Below are 21,117 nucleotides of genomic sequence, written 5' to 3'. Positions count from 1 at the left end.
ACAATTGCAATCCAATCCAATCCGATGCAATTCAATTTAATCCAATCCAATGCATTCCAATCCAATCCAATACCATCCAATCCAATACTCCTCGCGCATGCGCCACACTGTACACGGACGCCAAGTGCCGGAAAAAGCGAGGTCCTAAGGTGCTTCGCCCCTAAAACTGATCTTGATTCTGGTATACTGTACACGGGCGCCCGTTTATCCAACGGAACAGGTGTCATAACAGTTGTCAACAGGGAATTGTAACTTGTCACAGCAGCCACAGGAAAGAAACTGCAAAAAAGCAGCCGACCTTGATCAAGAGCAATAGCAAGAGCCATTGAAAGCTGCCCAACAGAAAGATTATGCAATAATCTTCAGCGACTCGCAAGCGGTGTGTTTCCAGCTCATTCACAGCCAGCTGAACACAACTACGGCACAGATAATAGAAAAGCGATACAGAATAGCTCAACTCGATTCAGGCTGCTCTGGGTCCCTGGGCATGAATGCATCCCAGGAAATGAGCGCTCTAATGCTCTCGCCCGCGAACTCAACAGCCGGACACCATCGGATGGTCATCCGGGGGCAATGCCCTTCTAAGGAAGCCGCTACGTACATTGACACAAGAGAAGCGCCTCGGGAAGCACGCCTTTCCAGACAGCTGTTTCCGCCACCTCCCCGCACACTAACACGACGGCACTCACTTCGACAAATACAGACCCGGACGCTTCCCACTCCAAACATGATACACAAATTCTGAAAAATGAATGGTACACCACAATGTCCCCGCTTCGGGGAATACCCAGCCATGTATCGCGCACTTTGCGCTTGCACCCAGAATTTCGCTCTCCCGCCCATACCTCACGCCAGATACGCGAGGTGGGAGGAGTGGCTGGCCGAGTCAACCGCTCAAGGCCAGCGACAGCTGACGGAATGGGCAGAGTTGGCCCACAACTCCATACCCGGAGCCCCGGACTAGGGGCACATTCTCTTAATAAAGTTATCTCTCCCTCTCTCTTTCAGTCGTACACGTGTACTGTACTTTATAATCTTTTTTTTTTTTGCTTTTTGCGTTGGTTGGAGCCGAAGTAGTGGTACACCATTAGCTGCACGTTCGAGATATGCCTACAAAATACAGCAATCAGTCTGATTTTTTTGTACTGCAGTGCAAAGTAGCTAATATATTAACCTCATTGAAATCTTCGGTATCTTTCCTCGCCCGTTTCATGAAGAAACTCCAGCACCGCCTATCCGTCGTCGAGACTTAGTCGCAGCAAGGGAGCGGCTATTATAATCGTGGCCGGCATGTTCACCGAGCGCCTATTACCAGGCACTTAGTGAAGAAAAACTAACAATAATGAAGTCTCTTTTATAACAGATGCAGGCGTGTGTGAGCCTCGAAGCGAGAAATCGGATGTAGAGTGTTCATGTACAGAAAATAGCGCGTATGATGCTGTTAGCGGGCAGTGACTGAGAACATGAATCTAATAAAGACGATAGTCTTTCTTGGTTTAATTAAACGTAGAAATTTTGGTCTGTCTGTCTGTCTGTCTGTCCGTCTGTCTGTCTATGACTCGATTCAGCCACCCAGACAAAGTGAAGCAGTAACTGCGCAATAGTCTTATAAACTCACAGCCAAATCTAAACGTCTAAGTCCGGTGTTCATGTTCATACCTGTAAACATTGTTGAACAATAACAAGACATTACGTAAACATGAGACAGAAAATCAATACATGAGTGATATTTGCAGTGTTCCTTTATTAAAAGCTTTACGGATGATTGGTATTTGCGATAGCACAAGAAATACTAAATCTACTGCACAAAACCGTCGCCTACAGTTGCCCGCGCTACCTGGCGGCATTTAACAAGTCAAATGGCAACAGCAACGAAAGGTTCCACTAGATAGGTTCCAAGTTCCGCTTGGAACGCTCGTGGAGTAGGGCAATGTGGTTCTATAAACGGTGTAGTAGGGTGCCTCGATTCACCCGCGTCTCCGCCGTACGGCAGCGGTGACATCGAGGCACGCGGCCTGGAATAGTTGAACACGGTAAATTTAAATCGACTTGAGCAAACATCTAGCGTATTTATCTTGGGAGGAGCGAGACGGTACAGTAACAGCATGAGAGGTGAGCGGGAAAGCGAAGGGAGGAATTTACTTGGCAAACGTCGACGAAAGACTATCGTCTTCTGTAGACATTTGCAACCAAAGGAGCAGATACGCGGCCATTTTTTCGAAAGCATTCCATAATAAACACAAAGCACGGTTGATAAATTTTGAGGATGTACAAGCGAAGGTTATGCGAGGCTCTCCTTTAGCCCTAACCGCTACAATGCAACGAACCGAAATTGCTTTCGCAGTTTACGGGGGTGTATCGCTATGATTTGCAGAACTGGATGCGAAAATTCAAAAATACACATCACAACTCTCTCAGGATCAATGGGGCGAAATCTGCGACCAGATGCGTGGCAACCTGGGGATGAAACGGACATGGCAGCTTCTCAAACACCTCCTGAACCCGAACCAGTCGAAAACAGATCAAGCCCATCGCCTCACCAGCATCATCCATGGATTCCCAGGGACGGATGCAGACCTAGTAAATAAGATAAAGGACATGTATTTACCCAAAGGCACTAGCAACCCTCTCCCTCCATACACCGGTTTGCCAAATTCGTATATGGATGGGGACATAACTGAAGCAGAAGTACGAGGAGCCTTACTCAAGCTGCGATCGGGTTCGGCCCCGGGCCCTGATCAAGTAACCAACAAAATGCTAAAGAATCTTGATGATTACTCCATCACAGCCATTACTGGTTACTTCAACCATTATTGGCAACAGGGCACGCTGCCACAATCCTGGAAACATGCTAAAATTACATTCATTCCCAAACCAGGAAAACCCCTTGCATTAGAACACCTCCGGCCCATATCCCTCACCTCGTGCCTGGGAAAACTATTTGAGCATATCATTCATGCACGCTTGGTTTCCCACATTCAGAATTTCTACCCGCTCCCTCACTCCATGATTGGTTTCCGTACGGGCCTGTCGACGCAGGACGTCCTCCTCCAAATCTCCAGACAAGTCATAGTCCCCCAAAACAATTTAGATACTGCGGCTATCCTTGCCTTAGATTTGACCAAGGCTTTTGATAACGTATCTCACGACGCCATAATGACTGGACTGGAATCCACCAACCCGGGGCTTCGTACGTACAACTATATTCGCAGCTTCCTGTCCAATCGAAGTGCCATCCTTCAAATCGGGGGCATTACCTCCGACACGGTTGATCTCCCCTCTAAAGGCACACCTCAAGGAGCGGTATTATCCCCTTTGTTATTTAATTTGGCCATAATTAACATACCCCGCCGCATTGAGCTAATTCCTAATCTTAAATTCATCCTTTACGCCGACGACATCACACTGTGGGTGAATGGTGGAAGCGACTCCCATATAGAGGAGACCCTACAAGAGGACGTTCAAATAGTAGTAAAAGAAGCTGCCAACGCGGGGCTTACTTGCTCCCCCAGTAAGTCCGAACTCATTTTGCTATCGCCGAAGAGGAGATCCAAGGTACCACCCGACATTAGAGTTCATATAGAAAACAACCCGATTCCAGAGGTCTCTACCCTTAAAATTCTGGGGATGCTTATACAAAATAATCGGGCTAACACACAATTTCTCCGGAAATTAGAACAACATGTTATTCAAACTATAGGGCTCATAAGACGAATCTCCAACCGCCGCAGGGGTCTCAAGGAGGAGGAGAGAATCCGACTTATCCAAGCGTTCATTATCAGTAGGATCACGTACTCCCTACCTTACCTGAACCCGTCTGCAACTGAATTAGATAAGGTTAATAGGCTCATCCGAAAGGCATACAAATCTGCCCTCCACCTCCCCCTTAAAGGGCTACTGAAGCACTTTTAAAACCGGGCAAAACTCTACTTTTTACAATTATTACATTGGTCAGTTTGTGCCTGTAAAGTTTTTTTGGTCATTTTTAGCTTGGGGACAGCGGTATTCGTCGTTAAAGTTGACCCTACGCCCCGCCCACTGCTTCCTGCCGCATCGCCGGAAGAGCGAGAAACTGAGATGCAGCGACCGGAAGTAGCGTCATATTCGGAAGACGGCCAGCGACGTGCGCTGCCGCTTCGCTGTGTCCCAGTTTTATGGGCGAAGTTCCGAATTAAGCAGGCGTGTAATCTGCATTTTATTAATCAACATTGTCTTAAGTTGCTTCCGCGTCGATTTTTTAACCGTAATGCTACTGTGTGATTCCCTAAAGCGACTCCTATAGATACCAGAAATTTCCTACCCGAGCGCCCGTGGCTACTACATTGCCTTCACGAGTAGTCGCGGGGCCGGCCGTGTCGTCGGCTGCTCTGTGCTTCACACGCGAAGCGACGGCCTCAAACAAATACGGAGGTACCCCAAGTTTCTGATCCATTATTATAAGGGAATTAGAAAATTTGTGGGACCACAGCGCTCTGGGCTTCCCGAACTTCTTGCTCGTTTTCCCGATCAACGTTGTTGGCTGTGACGACAGCTGAGCTGAATAGCTAGATTTTAAGAAGAAATCAAGCAAGCTGAAAGCATGAAGCGCGTTTCCTGCGCGCGGAAGCGCTCCGCACACTCGCCGGTCGCACGTGCATGCCCGTACGGCGCACGAAACGGCTAGCACCACACATGCCGCGGCAGCGACCGCTCTTCGCTGCCGTCCAGAAACAAGGCTGTCGCGAAAAGCAAGGTAAAGGTGCAAGAGAGGATGATAGTGTGGTGAAAAATTGTGCTGGGGATTGTCATCCAAGGTGATTTCGAAAGAGGTGATCGAATTTGTATCGCGATGCGGAGCGCCGACCCACTCTGTGGCCGACCCGTCGCGGAGGCTCGTCGACGGGCCTGCCCGGGCAAGAGATGCGACCAGAAGCCGAAAGATGGCGTTACCGGCGCGCAAGAATGAGCACAGCACCGATCGCTAGAATGACTATCGACGTAGGAATAAGGTTCCACATGCGAGAAAGGGGGTGATAATGTGGTGAAAAACTGCGTTAAGGATAGTCATCCGCAATTGTAGAAATAGCGGCGACCAACTATCTCCCTTGGTGTTAAAGTTCCCTACATCACCGGCGATCCGTGCAACCTGAGCCGGCTGGAGCTGTTGGGGAAGATGCGTTCTAAAGCTCGTCGGGGACCAGCGTGCTGCGCTTGGGTTCCTCTACCTTTTGGGGGGCGACCAACGTTCAACTCCCCTATTCTAAAACATGCGTATGTGCAGCAATGCCACGTTCCGCTGACCGGCCGAGCAGCGACCCGGCACCAGCACCTCTGCGCGACGCGGCGACCGGCGGCCGCGCTGCCTGTGCGCATCGCAGGCCGCTGCACAGAGCTTGTTGCCGCCTGTCCAAATGTAAAAACAAAGTTCCACATTCGAGGATGGGGATTATGGTGGGTTGAAAAGTTGTGCTAGGAATTGTGGCTAGCGCTGGTAGTGAAAGCGGCGAACCAATATCTGCGCAACTTCCCTGCATCCGAGAAACAAGTCGGCCATGAGTCGTCGCGGGAGAACCCCTTTCTAATGCTCGCCGCGAGCGAACCTATTTTGTTTATACTTCCCTCAGGCTCTACTATTCTAAGGAAAGACTGTGTGAGCCCTCCACTCACCAGAGGACCTTTTAGCCCGTATCTGAACGGGAACAGAATGATATCGTCAGGCCGTGTGGTCCCCGCAGCGCCGGCACTTACGAATATGACGTCATCTGCCGCCAGCCAATCGCGAAAGGCAGCCAGGGCTCTCACCGTGCCCTCGGGCAGGGGTCGTTTGTTTTGACGAAAAAAGATGGTTTGGGTGTATTTACACTTAAAATAAACATGTTTTTCGAATTCAGCCACAGGAAAACCATAATGTAATGCCCCCAACAAATTTTTTTTGAAAAGCTCTTCACCAGCCCTTTAACACACCCACTGCCAGATTCGAAGGCCTTGGCGTGCACAATACGGCCCAGGATCTTATAGAAGCCCACCTTTCCAATCAGGTCGTCCGTCTGTCTAAAACTCCAACTGGTAATCATATCCTAAGGCGGCTAGGTATAGGTCATATTGACTGCCCTGAGGCTAAAATTCCCCTCTCTTCTGAAACCCATGCAAAGCTTGTAATTAAACCAATACCCGGCAACATGCATCCCATACACCACGCGAGCCGCAGGGATCAGAGAGCACGTACTCTCCAAAAACGACTCTCCGCTCGATCCGACGTGGTCTATGTGGATGCTGCAGAATACAGGCACCGCGCCGCATTCGCCATTGCAGTTATTAACGACCCTGACAATCCCCCTCTCGACTCCCTAACCTTAAATACTTCTCATCCCGCCACGGCGGAGGAGGCGGCAATAGCTTTAGCCCTCTCCCAAAGGCCGACCCCCTCGATAGTAACCTCCGATTCCAAAGCGGCCATTCAAAATTTCGCCAACGGCCACGTTTCGCCACAGGCATCCAAAATTCTCAGACGCCACCCACCCGACTCCCCGGTAGAAATTGTCTGGACTCCGGCGCACGCTGGCCTCGCGGGTAATGAGGCTGCCCACAATACGGCTCGAGGGCTCACAATCCGAGCCGGGGCAAGCCTTGAACCCTATCACGGGGCCAGATCCGCCAGAGACAGACTTCTCACGTACACAGAAATAACCGTGCATTACCGCCTCGACCACCGTAGGTACCCCCCGGCTCACGTCAAGCTAACTAATTCCGAAGAACACACGTGGCGTCTCCTTCAGACGAACACGTTCCCCAATCCCGCTATACTCCACCGAATCCACCCTTCATTATACCCTTCCCCAGAATGCCCTGCATGTGGAGCCCTCGCCACCCTTCCCCACATCTTTTGGGGGTGTCCTAAAGATCCCTTTCCCCTAATTTCCTCTGATGAACAGTGAGAGGAGGCGCTGGGGAGCTCAGACCTAGAGGTGCAAACCTGCTTGGTCACCAGAGCTGCCGATGTCGCCGTCCGGCACAAGCCAGCGGCCACAACCGTCCCCTGAGCCACATGAAGCTCAATAAAAATGTTTTCTCTCTCTCTCTCTCTCGCTATGAAGCGCGTAACCATGGTACCACCTGAGCTATAGACACAAAGAGGGGAACTGAAACTATCGTCCCGAAGCGGATACCCATGACATAAAAGGATAGCGTGGTATTAGCGACATAAAAAAAAAAAAAAGAGTTGGCCGTCTTCAATACACTGACTCCTCGCAAAAGAAAATGTCATACCTTCACGCTTGAAATCGAAAGCGTGATTTCTTGTGGTCCAACCACCGTCTACAAATACAACTATGCGTTTCCCGAACGTGCGCCTGATTTGCGCGAGGCCGCGCGCCTGGCTTTAATGGAAAGTTTTAGTAAAGCGTTCGCTGCGTTTGCGTAAATGCGACGCTAAATCTTTTCGGCCCGATACGCAGGCGCCGTGAGCAAAGTTTTAGTAGAGTGTTTCGTCGGTTCTGCGTCGCCATATACGTATGCGCTATCGCTTGCGTTGCCACCTGTTGAATGTATTCCGAAGCGACTCGCTTAGCGGCCCATCCGCCAGACTTGTGCCTAGATTTTTACTATCCAAACCAGTAAAAAAAGCCTTGCGTTAGTATGAAATGCAAAAAAGCATAACATGACACAAAGATCACTTTGTCTAAGTAGGTACCCTAGTGGAAGCATCGAAGCAACGTGGCACCTGTTTTGCGCAATTACATACGACGCCTCGAACTAAAAGAGCCGGTTTGATGCGTACATTTTATTCAACTTCAATACAATCAAGAAATGGGTTTCAGACAAACACATCGGCACGAGATGCGCCTTGAGGACGAAGCGCGAAATTAACAGTCGATCGATTGCCTCCTGCTCGTAGTAGGGGTAGCGCTTTTACAGCGAAACTTTAAAAGGACGAATTTTTTAGACGACAACCAAAGAATACGTCACAAGAAAGCTTCGCGTTCAAACATCGTCGTTTAATGGAGGGTCCATGATTTTTTCTTGCGAATTACGGGGCCGAACAACAAGTCATTTCACTCCGGCGCTAGCCTAGAAGGCTTTTATCGCGCACACTCTACAACATACCCAGTGCGGGGTTGAATCATCGCTTGTGCTGCTGAGCACGAGGTCGCGGGTTCAATTCCCGGCCGCGGCGGCCGCTTTTCTGAGGCGAAAAGCAAAAACGCCCGTGCGTACGAGATTTCGGCGCACGTTAAAGATCACCAGGTGGTCAAAATTAATCCGGAGCCCTCCACTACGGCGCGCGTCCTCGCCTGCGTTGCGTCGTCGTGTTAAAGCGTACCATCAATCAGTCGAATCATCGCTCGCTAAAAGTAATTTCGGACATGGCATACACAGTTCGCCCTAAATCGCACAAAGTCGCATTTAATCGCAAAGCGAACGCTTCCACAACACGCGCACACGCACGCATGCACGCACGCGCGCACAGTTTTTGTCACCAGCCTGTCTCCAAAGCTTCGTTCAGGCAGTCAGCGATGCCACCGCGATTGAGCGCTCGCGAATGTAACGACGTGCAAATCTCGCGACGTATTCAAAAACTCATGTGCAAAGAGCTTGTTCCATCAATGGCAAATTACTGGCCACCGAAGAGTGGAAGTGAGGAGGGCCGTCACGCTAAGGGCCGCCTTGTTGTAAACAAAGCTACGCAAGCAGACTCTTGCAATCCCGTTCCCGTTTCTTGCAATCCAGTTGCAAGAAACGCGAACACAACATTGCGCACGCCGTTAAGAAGTTGCCATTCGACCGCTGCCAAGAGCTGTTACATTCGGGAAGCCGCCCCGAACCGGACTCCGCGTCCGTCATGCGAGGTAGCCTGGTGGTAGGTGAGCGGCGAGCGAAGGTTGCTGCTTTGGTGACGGCGACAAGAATCTGGGGGTAAGCTTAAAGGAGCCATGAAGACAAAATGCAAGTTGGCTTTATTAGAAAGACTGCTTAGTCCCGATAACAATGATACCAATATCATCGCAATCTTCTAACAAATAACGGAGATATTGAAGAAAACGTGTGAAGCAGTCGCGACCCCCTAGCCAATTTCCCGCAACTTTTCTATGACGTCACGGAACCTTGTTTGTACGATTGGCGGCCGCCTAACTCACCTGTCGCGACGACACATGACTGGACGTCTGTAATGGGGCCTCTAGTTCCATTTGACCGCATCACTTGAATGCTAACGTGCAGTTAACGCACTGAAAATCATCTTTTATTGTTGGCCCGTATGACGTCATTCTTGCTCATAACGCGTCACTGTGGCGCAAAATTTGAAAGTTTTTAAATACTTCTTGCTTTTTTTCGTTAAAAAAACATCTTTTGTGGCTGTAATGGAGCTGAATAAAATACTGAATCCTAGCTCTTTCAAAATAAACGAAGTTGTATTTTCTCTTCATGGCTCCTTTAAAGGAGTACTGACACCAATCTTCGGCGTTAATATTATTGCACAGTTCGCTTCCTTTACTCAACAGAATACCCTGGCTGAAATATGAGCGGCCTGCGAAGCGAAGAACATACTTCAATTGGATCTCATTTATCGCGCCGACGGAGCAGCGCGCCGAGCGGCACTCAGCAAATGGACATCAGCGTGACATCATCCCGTAAAAGCCAAAAGAAGTGACGCGTGAGCGCTCGTCAAAAAATCGTGACGTCACTTTACGCGCGCGGCTCCGCGAGCGGCGAGTGGGCGCCAACGTATTCACAAACGGGTGCACGCAGCCAGAGCTACAGGCATAACCGCTGCCCAGAAAGGCACTTTTGGCACAAATAAAGTTCCATAGACGGGAAAGGAAGCGATATATAGCCCGGAATCGCAATAGAAGTCGCCATCAGGACTTTTATTGAAAGCGGTCATCGAATTTCCGCCGCAATGGTAGGCCTATCACCTTCAGGCAGCTCAGCCGTTCAACTCCGGCGGCGGCGCGGTCGAAACAACGACCCACCGGCCTCCGCAGTGTTTTCACGTCCGCACAAAGCGGTGAGGTCATGCCGGGATTCTGTCATATGCGCCTTTCGGGCTGATAGCGCGGGAATTCGAAACAAACACTTTTCAGGCCATTCAGTGTAATTATTTATCGCGCGCTGAAATATTTAAAGTGCTGTTTCGGGTTCGCCAGACCATTAGGCATCGACAAAAGCAATAAAAATAAACACGTTTCAGGCCTTTTAGTGTGATTAATTATCGCGCGCTGAAGTATTTAAGGTGCTGTTTCGGGCTCGCCAGACCATTAAGCATCGATAAAAGCAATAAAAATAAAATTGGAACATAAACTTTTCGTGTCAGTACTCCTTTAACTGGTTTACTGCATGGCGAGAGATGAGCCGAAGCAAGACAGGAACAATACCCTTCCGGGAGAGGTTACAGTACAGGACTCGAGCAGAGTGACAGCATTGATTCGCTGCTCCAAAATGAAAGCGAACTATCTACCGAGAGGACGGTTTTCAAACACAATAGCGTAATGGCTGCGCGCCTGTCCCAGTGGCGCTGGTTGAGCCTGACGGCTGCGGCGGTCGCGTCCTTCGGAGCAAGTGTTACACGTAGATTTGTTGCAGCCGCCGAAGTTAGGATCGCCAACAGCGAGGCGCCCGTGCACCAGCGACTTGTCCGAGGCAGCTTTGCAACTTGCAGGACGCGCGAACATAGTAGCGGCGTGCGGAATCGTAACAACGGTTCAGGATATGTTCAGAATACCGACGCAAAAGCCATATCGGGATATATGGACGTAAAAAAACGTCTCGTCATGCAATTCGGTTGGCTGAGACGTGGAATGACGTCATTCTTTAAAATTATTACGACACTTTCGGCCACAATCTGAACCCGGCATCAGTAACTGTTCACAATAAGTGCGAATTTATATATATTTTTTACTCTTTCCCATTTAAAACCAGCGTCACTTTTGCAGTTCTGCTCTCCAAACGGGGCGAATAAGAACGGCAGCGCGCAGCCTCAACTTCAGGAGCACTATCACCGAAGCTTTTCCTTATCGTTAGACAAACCTACATCACCAATAAGGGCCTCCTGCCTCTCATACGTGTTTGATTAAATAGGTGGAAGAAAGGAGGACTCCAGCACACATTTTGTTATTCATGGTGCTGAACGAGCCACGTGCAGTCGCTCTCGCCTGCTTTGCCAGACGGAACGACCAATAGGAGAGCAGCAAGATGCCCATCCAACCGATATAAAACGAGCTCCTTCACTCCACTAGGCACATTCCTGGAAGCATCCAGCAGCACGAAGGTATGATGCTGCTTTGCCGCTACAAAATGGTGCGCTTAAATTTCTTTGCGTTACTTGCATGACTGTGACTACCTAGCGTCTCTCCGAATTTCTTTGTTTTTCAGGCTCAACGCAGCAACTTTAACATGAAGCCAGTCCCGGTGATGCTGCTGTTGGCCTTCGCGGTCGGCGTCCAAGGCCAGGACCTGTCGCCACGGACGTTCGCGTTCTTTCCCAGCGGCCTTGCCGATCAACAGGGCCTCCACAACCCCCACGCGCACCAGCACGGGAGCCACGCCGTCGAGGCACAGGGCCACCACAACCACGTCCCGTCGGGCCCCCAGCCGCACCTAGGGCACGCCCACCAGGTTCCCGCCACCGGCAATTCTGGGCACGTTGTTCCTGAGCACCATAACAATCGTGAGCATGTTCACAATCATCGGCCCTCGCCTGCCACGGGCAACGCGAACAACACTGTTCCTGTGCTCGTCTGCCGGGTTGTCCACGTTCCAGCCCCTCCCGCCCCTTCTTCATCGGGGGCCGGTTCTGTTGTGCCACCCGCTATCTTCGGCAACATATCCACTTCGTTGGAGACCATGGTCGGTAAGGTCGTGGACCCGGTCGTGGCGCTGCTGCACAACGCTTCGGTCTGGCTCAACCGCACAGCCCACCGCCACCCCGTTCACGGCAACCACGCGCACCCACACCAGCACCCCTCTGCTGCTTCTGCGGTGGATGCCGTGCACCACAAGATCCTTGCGCTCAAGATGCAGAAGAACCCCACGCACCCGGGCTCCGGTCACAGTCCAGTGGTCCACGTTACTACTCCAGGCTCTCCTGACCGGTCCGTTGCCACTACGGTTGCGGCGGCTACAGAGACTTCCAGTCCCGCAGCCACCACCAAGGCCAGAATTCCTGCTCAGGTGCTCACAAGTACGGTCGGCGCTCCAGCGCCGCGCCTGCTCACTGAGACTTCATTAACGCCTTCTACAATCGAAGGAACTCTCAATCCCTCCACCGAAGATCTGTTCGACCTCACTCCCAGGCCCCCGGGCGCAGCTTCGCAAGACATCTGCCCTTCTCTGACGCTTCGCTGCGCCCCACAATTTCGCAGGGATATTTGCCGCCAGTACGAACAATGCCTGCTTGACGGCACTCTGCGTGGTAACTGTATGGCGGTGTTGATGTATCAAGTTTTCATCGATAAGCGCTGCGCTCCAGCGTAAGATTATTTTTAGCTGCCATGCATATTTATTTCCGCATCTTTACACATCTATTTAGGGTGCGCCTTTTGCACTTGCATGACGACCGGTGACCTTCATTCGTGGAAATAAACCACTGCCTTTTTATCCTACGTTTCGTCCCTGTGCTTCCCCGCTCGGTTAGTGGATACGCTCCTTGCCGGGCTGTTGCTTGCGTCTTTGAGTGCTTTCTACTCAACTTGGTGGCTGCTGTAATGCTGTCGAGTGCATGGGAAGCGCCATTCGCATCCATGCCATTATCAGCAGATTACTCCCGCTTTTATAACGCGCTCGTCTTATTCATTTTTTCCGGTTTTGCATCATTTTTTATATCACCGTGGCTGCTAGACGTCAGCTGTCAGCCATGCTCACCAAGCGTCCGCGGTAGTACGTCATTGGTGACAGTAAACCACAAGAGGCAGCCAAATACAAGGGCGCGCCGAAATCGGGAATGAAGATAATAGTTTCTTACTATTGGCGGTGAGCACGACCACGGGCGTGTGCTTAGGGATTCTCGCATTTGTCGTCTGCTTCACTCGTGCTCGCTCTCCCTGCGGTTTCTTTGTGCTCGGCTGACTTTTGAGGCTCGTCCGCACCAGTTTCGCGCATGCGCACCTTTTTATAAGTTCTTAAATAGCAGACACTAGCTCACGCCGGGAGTGAAAGTGCAGTTCTTGATACCGCTCCGGAAAAAAAACATTGCCGGGGTAGCCCCATTCCTTGCGAAGCCGGTCCTGTGCGGAGCGCGAATAGTCGGAGCTAGTCATCAGCTTCTGTATTCGGCAAGCTTTCGAACAAAGGCAACAGCCGTTGTCTTATAACCGATCACAGCGAAACTGCAAGACCAAAACCAGTTCCAGGCCTTCAGGGCTGCCGGATTTGGCAGAAGGTATTACGATTCCAGCTAATGGTATGTAAGGTAAACCACATTGGGAACCTTGCCTAACGCTCGAAACTATTGTATTAAGTCATTTTACGTTGTCAAGGCATGGAAGTGTGCCGACATGCACTATGGGGCACAAATAATGTAGGTTGATTTCCAAATAACCTGCTTTGTGTATAGGGGCGTGCTGGTTTCATATCAGGCTTCAAACCAGTATGAAGGCTTATTGAGCAAAATGAGTGACGAGTACGGTAAGAATACAGTAACACTGTTTTTCAGACCTGGAGGGATATTTGGGTACATTTCCCACAGCAATATCTTCCCACTTGATATGGGTTATAGTAAACTTGCACTCAAAAGGAGGTGGAGGAGGAAAAAACTTTTTAAACAGTAAAATCGAGCCGATTAGTGGGCAGGCTTCTCCTTCCAGAACAAGAAAGTAAGAGTGATTTTCTTGAGTTCATGGAACGTTATCGCTAATAGGCCATGATTTGTTCTTTACGCCTGAAGAGGTTGGAAAGCAATGAAGAGCTGCTTGGGCATATTCATCGGTTTAGATTCATGTTATACTGAAAACCGGCACGTATACTATTTATTGCGTTCGTTAGCGAGTATATCAAGCTTTCGACACCGCAATCATGTCATAGCTGTTCGGGTTGAGATTCAGTTCGTTACGACAACGATGGTTACGATAGAAATTCGGGGCACCAAAGCCGCCTTCGAGAACTCTGGACAACGTTGTCTGCTCTGTTTCGCGGTGGCGTAGCACAAACCTTCTTATTGCATGTTCGTGTCAATAAACAAAGCACGCTGCGTATATGCACCTTCTCGTACGTAGACATAACAAAAGCCAATTTCTGTAGGCTGTATGCATTACAACCCCCAGAAAATCACGAACTTTGTGAGACTAGCAAACATACCAAAACTTCTAATAAGACGTTTGTGACGGTGCCGAAAAAAATAATGCGTTGGGTACAGAAAAAAAAAAAAAAACCTTCTTCTGATACCAGTCAACAACAACGAAAGAAATAGAAGACAGCCGTTTTATTGCCCGCTGTGCGATGCGTGTAAAGAGAGAGAGAGAGAGAGAACTTTAATGAATACCGAAGAGGTTAGCCCCACAAACGGCGGGGTTCGCTACTTCAGATGGGGTTGAACATAGCGACTGGAAAAAAACGAAAAGAAAAGCTTTAGAACAGCTTCAGCTTTAGAACAGCGTGCTTTATTTTATAATTATATAATTACACACTTATTGGCGTTTTGGTGGCATTGTACATACATTCACGGCCACCAATACGTTTCAATCCAAGCCAATGATGGAACTAAGGCGAGCGAACGGCATAATGGCGGCCCATGACTACTCTGTACCCATGACGACACAGACGGCCGTCATGGGTACAGAGTAGTCATGTGCCGCCATTATGCCGTTCGCTCGCCTTAGTTCCATCCTTGGCTTGGATTGAAACGTATTGGTGGCCGTGAATTTATGTACAATGCCACCAAAACGCTAACACGTGTGTAGTTATATAATTATAAAATAAAGCACGCTGTTCTAAAGCTGAAGAAATAAAAAGAGTTTTTGTTCTTCTTACTGGAAGTCTGCGAGAACCGTTGTCCCTAATATTCTGCAGACCAAGCTGGTAGTTTAGCAGAAGCCCATTAAAGACTCTTACTTTGCAAACATTTAAAATAATAAATTGTTTGATAAGCTCCGGAAGGTTTTACGCGCTTACCTATGAAAACATGGCCTTCGCGGGGTTCTCGTTCGTGTTTCCGTAACAAAGCTTTCTGCATAAACGTTCGCGGTGGCAAATTATCCGCTCAGTCAAGATGTCCGGGCGCTGCCAACATATGCACTGCTACAGCAAAAATTGGGCCCATCTCCCCGCGAGGGGGACTCGAGTAAATGCGTCGCATAGGGGGTGGGTGTATTGCGTTAACGTTTAGTGTTTGGGGAGTTGGTGGTAGTGAATGCGTTGTATCAGCAGCTTCTTGACATAGTTTGAATGAGTCAAGGATATAAGACGCGTTCGTAGCCTCCCATTCTGTGTCGGCTTTGTGGCGCAGTGGGTAGAGCACCATGTACATTGCGTTCCGCCCGCAGGGTCGAAGGATCGAAACCGGGCGCCGGATATGGTATATAGTGTAGGATATTTTTTATATTTTTTCGGATATTTTTCGGATTTTTTTTTCGGATTTTTCGGATATTTTTTGGATATTTTTCGGATATTTTTCGGATATTTTTTTATATAGTGTAGGGGGAGGGGTGCGGACTACGACTACGGACGTCAACGCGGGTGACATCGTGAGTTACTGAAATGCTCTGCATTTAAAAGAACCGCGAAACGCACTCTCCTTACCACAAACAAACGTGTTTACATGGTGTGTTTGTACTTATTTAAATATGTGCTGATGGTCGCTCGCCACAACTAGTCCTCCCACTTGCTCACAATGAATCACAGCAGTCTTACCTGAACCAGCGGAGCAAATTTCGAGTTTCCAAGTGAAGCGAGAGAAGCGAAGGCGGTTTCGGCAATTTCGACCGGAGCGGCTACTTCGTAGACACACCTATGCCTAGTTAAGAAAGCAAACCTACGAAGGCGCCTAAGAATCCGATAGACACGCTAGGCCAGCAGCTGTGGTCTTCCTATAAGGCCATAAGCGCCGTACACCGACAAACATTCCCAGACGCAGTTTCTACGGGCTTCCAGAAGAAACTGCGCACCGGCACGTGCTCAGTAAGCGTACCTCTCTAGTATACTTACTAAGAAACGGCAATTTGATCGTGGAAAGGAGAACACCTTGATAGTATAGGGAGTGACGCGGTGCCTCGTGCAATCGTTAGTTGAGCACGACGCGTAGTGCGGACAAGTTGGGACCAGCCAAGTTATCTTCGTGATGTTCTTTTCCCCGGGGCTTCTCCTCCAAGCCGCAGCAGCGCTGAGGATTTGACCCCGGGTATCTTCAACCGACAAACTCAGCTTCCGATACAAAACTGTACATTTATTTACAGCCCGGCGGGCGGCTAAAAACAGTACTCGCGCGGAGACCGAAGACGACGGGCCGAGCTCTCCTGCGCCCGGACCGCGTCTCTCGCTTCATTTTCCATTCCTCTTGCCGCTGAGGGCCGGGGAAGAAGGAAAAGCCAGTCGTCTTCGTCGGTGGCCATCTCATGTGGTGGCGGTTAGCGCATCCGGTGTGCGCAGGCGCGACTTTTGTCGGAATGCGCGACGTTCGAAAGCGCCGCGCAACACGTGCTTCCCATTTCCGCGCTTCTCACCCCAGGGCCCGCGCCAGTTCGTTCGTCGAAGCGCCCGACAAGCCATTTGCCCTCTTACGTTGACGTCATAAATTATAGTTACACACCACTTTATTATGTCACCGCCATACAGCCAACAATATCTATATATTGTGCTTTGTATCTACATAACTACGAACATATCCCAACATTTCTTTGAAGTATATTATAAAGAACAACGATGACGACTTTTGAAAGTATAAAAAAAGAACCCAACATGGTGTTCTTTATATTGCTTCCGAAATTAGAGCAAAATTTCTGACTTTAATGCACAGCAAAGCATTTGTCAATTAAACCATTTATTCTACATAAGCATGCATTGGAACGAAAAAATGAAAAATTTTGTTTGACCAATACTAAAAAATTGAACTCCTTAGCTTGTAAAGATGCAGAAAAACGGGACCTAACATTCTGGTAATTTGCGAAGTGGAACCGTGCTTGTTATTTTAATTCTAACACTGCTTTTCGAAATAAAAGAAAAAGTAATTCCTTTAAAAGTATGCATAGACTTGAGAGGAAAAATTGCTGTGGTTTAGCTTTGGTTAACCCTGATTGATTGTGGGGTTTAACGCGCCGACGCAACGCAGGCGATGAGGCGCGCCGTAGTGGAGGGCTCCGGATTAATTTTGACCACCTGGGGATCTTTATCGTGCGCCGAAATCTCGTACACACGGGCGTTTTTGCTTTTCGCCTCCATCAGAAAAGCGGCCGCCGCGGCCGGGAATCGAACCCGCGACCTCGTGCTCAGCAGCGCAACGCCTTAGCCACTGAGCCACCGCGGCGGGTCTTTGGTTAACCCTAGTTGAAAGCAAAAGCTACCTCCATCGCGCACGGCTCTGCGCCACACGTGGCCTCCTGGCTTTCCTTCGCGGCGCGCACTTATCGCTGCGGCGGCGGCCTCCTCGCCTTCTTCGGCTAGGTAACGACACGGGTCCTGCGCGCGTCCCCATTTTCTCCTCGTATGTCTCTCCCCTGCCGCCTATGTCTGCCCGCAGTCGGGGCGCTGCTCCGTGCCGGGCGCTTGCTGAAGGGGGTGGGGTTTGACCTCTAGCTCTCAAGGTCAAAACTGGTCACCCACCGAAGTTTGCCCGTGGTAGCGTAGGGCAGCTTTCGCTACAAAAGACCTGAGACGGTAGCGGCAATAGCTTGTGCTTTCCAGAGGAAAAGTTTCGAATTTTGACCAACATGCATGCGACCCAAAGCCGTCTTTTGGATTATTCTTAGAAAGGGAAATTTCTTCCCTGCAAACTAACGCAGATATGTTATACGTTTTGTCAAAAAATACATATAAATTTTTCGTTCAACCTAAGAAGTCGGGCCGACACACTTGTCCTATTTCTCTAGAAAATATTCCAAACTAGAGTCTCTAGCATGACAGAAGGGCTGGTCTAAAAAAAGGATGGTGAAACTCCATTATTTTTACCTTATAATATATCTGGACAGATCGTTTAAAGCTTGTCTTTGAAAACGCACCACTCTTATTGTGAAGAAGGAGTATTTTAAATTTTTTTAATTTGTACTTTGTGTTCATAATCGCTTAAAACTAGAAAACATTTTTTTCTCACTTCGCTGATTACAACGCATTAAACTGAAACGAAATTTACCCGAACCCGAACCGTAACCGAACGGGTATTTTTCCGGTTCGACACACACACACATATATATAGGGTGATCAAAGTTAAGTGGAGAGGTTTTTTAGAGATTAGGCGCTAAGATGTACATGAAGACCACCTCTACAGTGAAGTTATGCGCCGAAGGGGACACAGAATTAGGCGGTAATTATTGATGTTGGAGGCTTAATTAACTAAAATTGATTAATTACCTTTTAGTGGTTTCAGAAAGCTCGACATTTGTTTATGGAAGAGTTAGACGCAATCGCGTTTCGACGCAGTTTCATTTTGCAGAATTCTTTTAGCGCAACCGTACTCCGAGATAACGAAATAAGAAGTTTAATTGCTGTTGGCATGATTATGCCTGCTAGAAAACTGAAGACCGGCGCAAAGTTTTTCCCTTTTGTGGCGTGCCTATTGTGTACGGTGTTTAGTTTGGCAACGGGGTGGCGGCATAGGCAAAAGTGATAACTGGCACCCTTTCTGTCTTGGCTGGCGTTATCGCAATCTGCAGTAAGTGGAGCCGCTATCGAAACACGGAACAAAAGTAAGGGGCCTTGCGCTGGTCGTCACTGCCTAGCGTGCATAATCAGAGGAACGGCAATTAAATTTCGCATTTTGATATCAATGAGTCCGGATGCGCGAGAAGAATTCTGCCTTACGAGACTGCTTCGAAACACAATTGCATTTAACTCTTCAATACAAACATGCCTGCTTACTGCAGCCACTAACAAGGTAATTAATCCACTGACATCAATAATGACGACCTAATTGTGTGTCCCCCTGGGCGCATAAGCTTACTGTAGAGGTGGTCTTCACATAACGCTAAGCGTGTAATTTAAAAAAAAAAAACTGTCGACTTAATTTTGATCACCCTGTATATACAGGCCCATTTTTAGTCGTTTTGCCCAACTATGAGCCGCGACGACCGCGGCGACCGTGGCGGTTGCGGCCGATTATCTGATCGGCAGCCGACCAACCCCGCTGCGTCCAACGCAGGCGCTGCAGGGTCGTCTCGTGCTATGTGACTCATCTTCCGCCGCGTTCGCCGTGAGTCAAAGCGAGGTCCAGCCTCCACCTGTGAGCGTTGCCCGGGACCGAACGGCTTTGAGCCGTGGTGGGCGATACAGCCACATCAAAGGTTAACCGAGCTCAACCAAGACCCAACCAGACCGGGCCAAACTTTTGGTTCGCATATCTAAGGTAAGTTGACCTAAGCCGCAGCCATTTTTTTTCTTTCCAATCGGAGGTTTTCTGTTCGCGCTGTACAACTTACGGCCGGGTTAAACAGCTCCGCTGTTGAAACCGTTTCCGGAAATTTTGTAGTGCGGTGGCAAAACTCAAGTGCTGTGTTCAGAGGGAGCTTGCAATATTTTCAAAAGTGTTTGCGCCTTTCAGCTGCACGCTACCGCCCTATTTCGACTGGCATGCGCGTGAAACATCTCTTCAAAAGCAAGATTTAGATTTTGTATTCAACCAGGTGTTATACTCGGGGATCACTTAGGAACAACAATAACAACGGACGTTGCTGCCGCGCCTCATTATACAGCACCCGGCTGTTTCTCCGTGCGGCGCAAAGTGTGCCCTACCGCGAGCATTTCGAACGTGGCACGTCTCGTTGCTGCGACTTCTTGCACTTGATGTGCTTATAAAATTTTGCAGTCTGGAGAAAAAAAAAAAAAAAAAAAACTTCACCATCCTTTCCTAAAGAAGGTCGAGAGAAGCGCAAAAGCTTTCTTACATCAGAACTGCAACAAAAGTACGTCAAAACCTTCGCTAAAGGTGCGTCCAACCTTTCCTGATAGTGTGTCCATCCAATCGGTCGTCAAACCTTCAGATATCCGAACTGCCGACAAAGAACTAACCCATGCGAGGTTTTTTCGCCGCACTAAGAATAACCGCATCTACGAACGATCTACCAATACGTTGTTTAGGAGATAAGTATATAGCCTACTCTTGCACTCCTTCTTTATGATCGATGCGTGTATTGTCTTACCTAGAACCTTCATGACGTTAACTTTGCGCGCCCAAAACGTGTTACGTAGAAAGTTCCTTTTTTTTATTATTTTCAAGCGTAATTGTTATCAAGCAATAGAAGCCCGTTTTCGCGGACGCGCTGTGTTCAGAGGTCGTATCAGTGCTTTTCGGTCGACAAACCGGTCTACAGGGCTATACATTAGTTTTTTGACAGCACGCTATTGGTGCCACCGAAAAAGCTTTCGCTGTAAAACTAGGTGTAGGATGTGTGCGACGATGTTACGCTGTTAGCGCAACCTCCTCGTTTCAAAATGCGCGCGCGCGCGTTTACATCCGGGTCCTTCGATTCGGCGGAGTGATGCACTGCATGAGCTATTGCTGTTGTTAACTTGTACTAGGGTACAGGCGGCGTTTATTAGTGCAAGTAGACGTGCATGGACAACGTGCGAGTGCAACGTTGCTACACCTATTGCGCAGACGTTGAGTGCGGGTGTTTTTTTCCTCTGCGAGTGGTGGGCGCATGCGCAGGTTCGTTCGGCGGGCGCAGACGTGTTGGCTTGAAGTATATTTCCAAGAGAAGATTGATTGATTGTCGGTTTTTACGCACCGACGCTACACAGGTGATGAGGCGGGGGGTAGTAGAGGGCTCAGGATAAATTTTGACCACTAGGGGATCTTTGACGTTTTCGCCGGAATCTCCAACAAAAGGGCGTTTTTGCTTCTCCCCTCCATCAGAAAAGCGGCCACCGAACACAGTGAGTGCCGCATGCACTGCCCGTAAAACCTTTATGTGAATATTTTGACACTGTTTTTCAAGTGGGCATTGTGTGTAAACTGCCGAAACTTTGCTCTGGGCGCAGCGTACAACTATAAATAGGCGTCTGGGA

General features: G+C 49.1%; 2 protein-coding genes across 3 annotated transcripts in view; both read left to right on the top strand.

The window, feature by feature from the left end:
* Positions 1–11,084: 11,084 nt before the first annotated feature.
* On the top strand, positions 11,085–12,570 carry LOC144148740 (uncharacterized). 2 transcript variants are annotated; one of them, XM_077680259.1, is made up of 2 exons: positions 11,085–11,242; positions 11,347–12,570. In XM_077680259.1, the coding sequence occupies exon 2, from the start codon at positions 11,368–11,370 to the stop codon at positions 12,445–12,447; it is 1,080 nt and encodes a 359-aa protein (XP_077536385.1). In that variant the 5' UTR covers positions 11,085–11,242; positions 11,347–11,367; the 3' UTR covers positions 12,448–12,570. The 2 variants fall into 2 exon arrangements, with proteins under 2 accessions (XP_077536385.1, XP_077536384.1); XM_077680258.1 differs by having other exon boundaries at positions 11,125–11,271.
* A 6,762-nt stretch (positions 12,571–19,332) lies between these two features.
* LOC144150172 (uncharacterized) overlaps positions 19,333–21,117 on the top strand; it is a 75,053-nt gene continuing 73,268 nt past the window's right edge. Inside the window, exon 1 of the mRNA XM_077682012.1 lies at positions 19,333–19,456. The gene's annotated coding sequence lies outside the window, so the exon portion shown is untranslated. The remainder of the gene's footprint in view (positions 19,457–21,117) is intronic.

Source organism: Haemaphysalis longicornis, unplaced genomic scaffold, assembly GCF_048455015.1.
Source record: "Haemaphysalis longicornis isolate Haplotype H1 unplaced genomic scaffold, Haemaphysalis longicornis Haplotype H1 scaffold_8, whole genome shotgun sequence".
In the NCBI taxonomy this organism is placed as follows: Eukaryota; Metazoa; Arthropoda; class Arachnida; order Ixodida; family Ixodidae; genus Haemaphysalis; species Haemaphysalis longicornis.
This window is presented reverse-complemented; position numbering and strand designations above follow the sequence as displayed.

What these genes read in the sequence shown, in the direction of transcription:
- LOC144148740 (XM_077680258.1), top strand. Translation starts at nt 11,245, where the DNA reads ATGATGCTGCTTTGCCGCTACAAAATG. An exon ending in TGCTTTGCCGCTACAAAATG is followed by an intron (nt 11,272 to 11,346) that starts GTGCGCTTAAAT and finishes TTTGTTTTTCAG; the next exon opens with GCTCAACGCAGCAACTTTAA.